The sequence below is a fragment of the Camelina sativa genome, chromosome 14 (assembly GCF_000633955.1).
Source record: "Camelina sativa cultivar DH55 chromosome 14, Cs, whole genome shotgun sequence".
In the NCBI taxonomy this organism is placed as follows: Eukaryota; Viridiplantae; Streptophyta; class Magnoliopsida; order Brassicales; family Brassicaceae; genus Camelina; species Camelina sativa.
Window position 1 is genome coordinate 875045 of NC_025698.1, and position 3126 is coordinate 878170.

Sequence of the window (3126 nt, forward strand, 5' to 3'; positions counted from 1 at the left end):
AAAAAAAGTTAAAGAGTAGATTTCAACAACACTCAACACGGAGGACAGAAAAAATGTGTTAACAGACACACACCTGACTGAAAAAAACGCTGAAGAAGAGATCCATTTGGAAACGGATGGAGTAGGTTGAAACTGGATTGAATAAAGTCTCGCATACAACCAAATATTCTCGAATTTGATATCACCATCAAATTACTGGAATGATGAATGGAATGAATAAGATCCTCAGTGTCTGAGGGCCCTGTTTCACAAAACAGACTAAAGTTTTAAGACTCTATTCATCTATTCATCAAAGAAAATATCATAAGGATGAGAGAAGATACCGTAGGGGACGTTGTGAAGACTGATTCCACTGGAAAAGACTTTCCTCAAGATGTCATTAGGGACTTCTGTTAGTCTTCCAATGGCAATGATGGAGAGAGGACCAGAGTAGGCTTCTTCGGTCAAGAACCGTTTGATGCACGGAGCGACCAGACTAGCATCACAGCCAGGGGGAACCGGACACGAATTGATGTCCCAGTAGACCAGTGTCGTGTCACAAGAAGACCAATTCGTCTTGCATGAACGTCTGGATCTACACTTGGACGAGGGAGCGTCCTATTCTTCGTAGTTAACATCTGCTTGAACAACAAAACAAGGGGGTCAAAACAAGGAAGTGACTACTTGTGGTAAAAGAGGGTTTTAAGACTAAAAAAAACAGTTGGGACAATGACAAAATGCCAGAAATTACCATCTTTTCATGATGGTGTGCATCAGATAGATGTTTGATGAAAGAGGGTTGGCCAATAGAACTACGGCCGCATACTAAGCATTCCCAAAACCCAAATTCAGCCGTTTCTGACACACGTGCACCTGTTGAGGAAAAAAAAAAGTAGGCAGTTGATCAAAGCAACAGATTGGTTATATCATCCAACAAGACAGTGAGAGAGGACAAACACACACACCTTTCATAAATTCGGTAAGTTCTTCAAGTTGCTCAAGTTCCGCAAGTATAGAGCGGAATGAACATGGGAGGATAGGGTTACAGCCGAACTTTTGTATAAAGGAAGCTACAAAAGTAGCCTGAGATATCTGTTTTGTGTTTATTCCCCAAAAACCGTTTTTTACTGTTTACAACAAGAACATCATCTTTATTTGCTCAAAAGGTGATCGAGAGGGAATATGTATGATGAGTTTAATTGTCAAAAGGTGAAGAATCAAACTCATTGCCTGAGATATCTGTTTTGTGTTTTAAGAAGCAAAGAGGAAAAGAGTTTTGGTTATTAAAATTGCAGTGGTGGAATCGTTCTTATACGAGACTCTCTCTGTGTGTGTCTACGTGCGTTTTACCAACACCCAATCACCTTTTCTGAGTTATGACTACGATAAAAATCAAAGAAGTCCCACATGAAAATGACAAAACCAAAGAAATAAATCTCATATAAAAAAGCATCTAATAATGTTCAAATAACGACAGTAGTGGTACAGCCAAGTATTACTGGCTCGAACAGTGAAATCAAAAACAACAAATAATAATGTTGAAGTTCTTCGATGCACCAGGAATAATATCATTGATGCGTAATAATACTAAAGTGTCTTCTTTTTTACAGCGAGCGCCTAAGGTGTATTGCTTTCTACCGGAAGTCCAGTTTTCTTGATAGATATAGTCCAGAGAAGATCCGAATCCGATTCGACTGTGATCTTCTCTTCTTTAACCAAGTTTGATGTACTTATCAACCCACCAAATCTCATCTCAGTGTTGCCTTTAAAGACGATCATAACAAACAGATACAAACAATAGTTAGATCGATCTGGTGATGCCGATGAAGATGCAAAAAGAAAAAATGTTATATACTTACTGAGATCCCATTTAAGCCCAGAAGTAGTGGTTTTGGCAGATGGAGTACCAATAGGGATGAGACCACAGTGAGGACCTTCAAGAGAAGAGTGAATGTGTATTTCATGTAGATGAGTCTTTGGGAGGAGTTGGATGAGGCAATCATCAGATAAAAGGACAATCCTTGTGTCTGGATATCGATACAAGACGTTGAGATTACCGGCTTCATGATCAAACCTTCCCCCGAGTGCTCCAGTGGCAAGAATCTGGAACTGGCAGAGGAAATCAATCTTTGTATATATAATTTATGAAGAAGGACAAAACAGAAAGCGCAGAGAGCAGCTTTTGTAATTGAATAGATGAACATACTCTAGAAGTCTCTTGATTGGAAGCAGAGTCACGGATATACAGAATGCATTTATCAAGATCTGTGGTATCCTGATCATGAGATTCATCTATGACCTTGGTTCCCTGAAAAAGGAAGGCAGGCAGGCACAAAAAAAAAAAAAAAAAAAAAAAGTAGAAGAAGAAGAGAAACAAAAGCAGAGAAGCCAATGTTAGATTAGATCTAAACAAAACAAGGTGTGAATCTATTGGCTTACCAAGGTGAGATAAAAGTCGAGGACATCAGGACGAATAGAATCCATATCTCCCTTGATAACATCCGGCTTATACCTAAATAAATACATTCCCAATACAAAAATCTCAGAACAGTCTTCTTGTCTTTATTAAAGACCAAGTTTTTTTAAAGTTTCTAGAGAAATCTAATCTATGAACTGAAGAAGAAGGTGAAGCTATGAACACAATTAAGGTACAGAAGAAAATCTCGAGCTCAAAATTAAGAAAATCTGTATATGGCAAAAGAGTTACAAAAGCTTTTGAAGGAGAACGGGGAACCTGTGACGAATGGAGGAAGCGTCTTCATGAGGGAAGAAGAGAGGTAATTCGTCGTAGATGCGATTAGCGCCGCCATCAGCACAGAGACGAACTTTTGCTGTACTATTACAAAAAAAAAAAAAAAAAAAAAANCAAACAACAAATCAACAAAAAAAAACCCTAATTCGCGCATATAACAAGGAAGAGAGAAGAAGGTACCATGTTCCCAGAGAAGAGGAGTGAACCGTGGTAAATTCTGGTTAAGAACAACGAGAGCGTATCTCTTCCCCCCCGGAGTTTCGTCGGAAGGGAGGAGAAAGCTTGAAGAGTGAAGCATAACATCCATGGCTGACGACATCGTCTACAAGAAGAAGAAGAAGAAGAGCGAATTTGTTTCTGATATTTTTGTTAAATGTTTTTTATTTGGGGGGGGG

The 3126-nt window shown here is 38.9% G+C and overlaps 1 protein-coding gene across 1 annotated transcript; it reads right to left on the reverse strand.

Annotated features, from left to right (window-relative positions):
- On the reverse strand, positions 1392 to 2981 carry LOC104738777 (thiamine pyrophosphokinase 1; the record flags this gene model as incomplete). Its single annotated transcript, XM_010458981.2, is given in 6 exon segments — positions 1392 to 1742; positions 1839 to 2088; positions 2186 to 2287; positions 2419 to 2491; positions 2714 to 2810; positions 2912 to 2981. Coding segments are annotated over 6 exon segments (738 nt in total), but the record flags the coding sequence as incomplete, so codon positions are not given.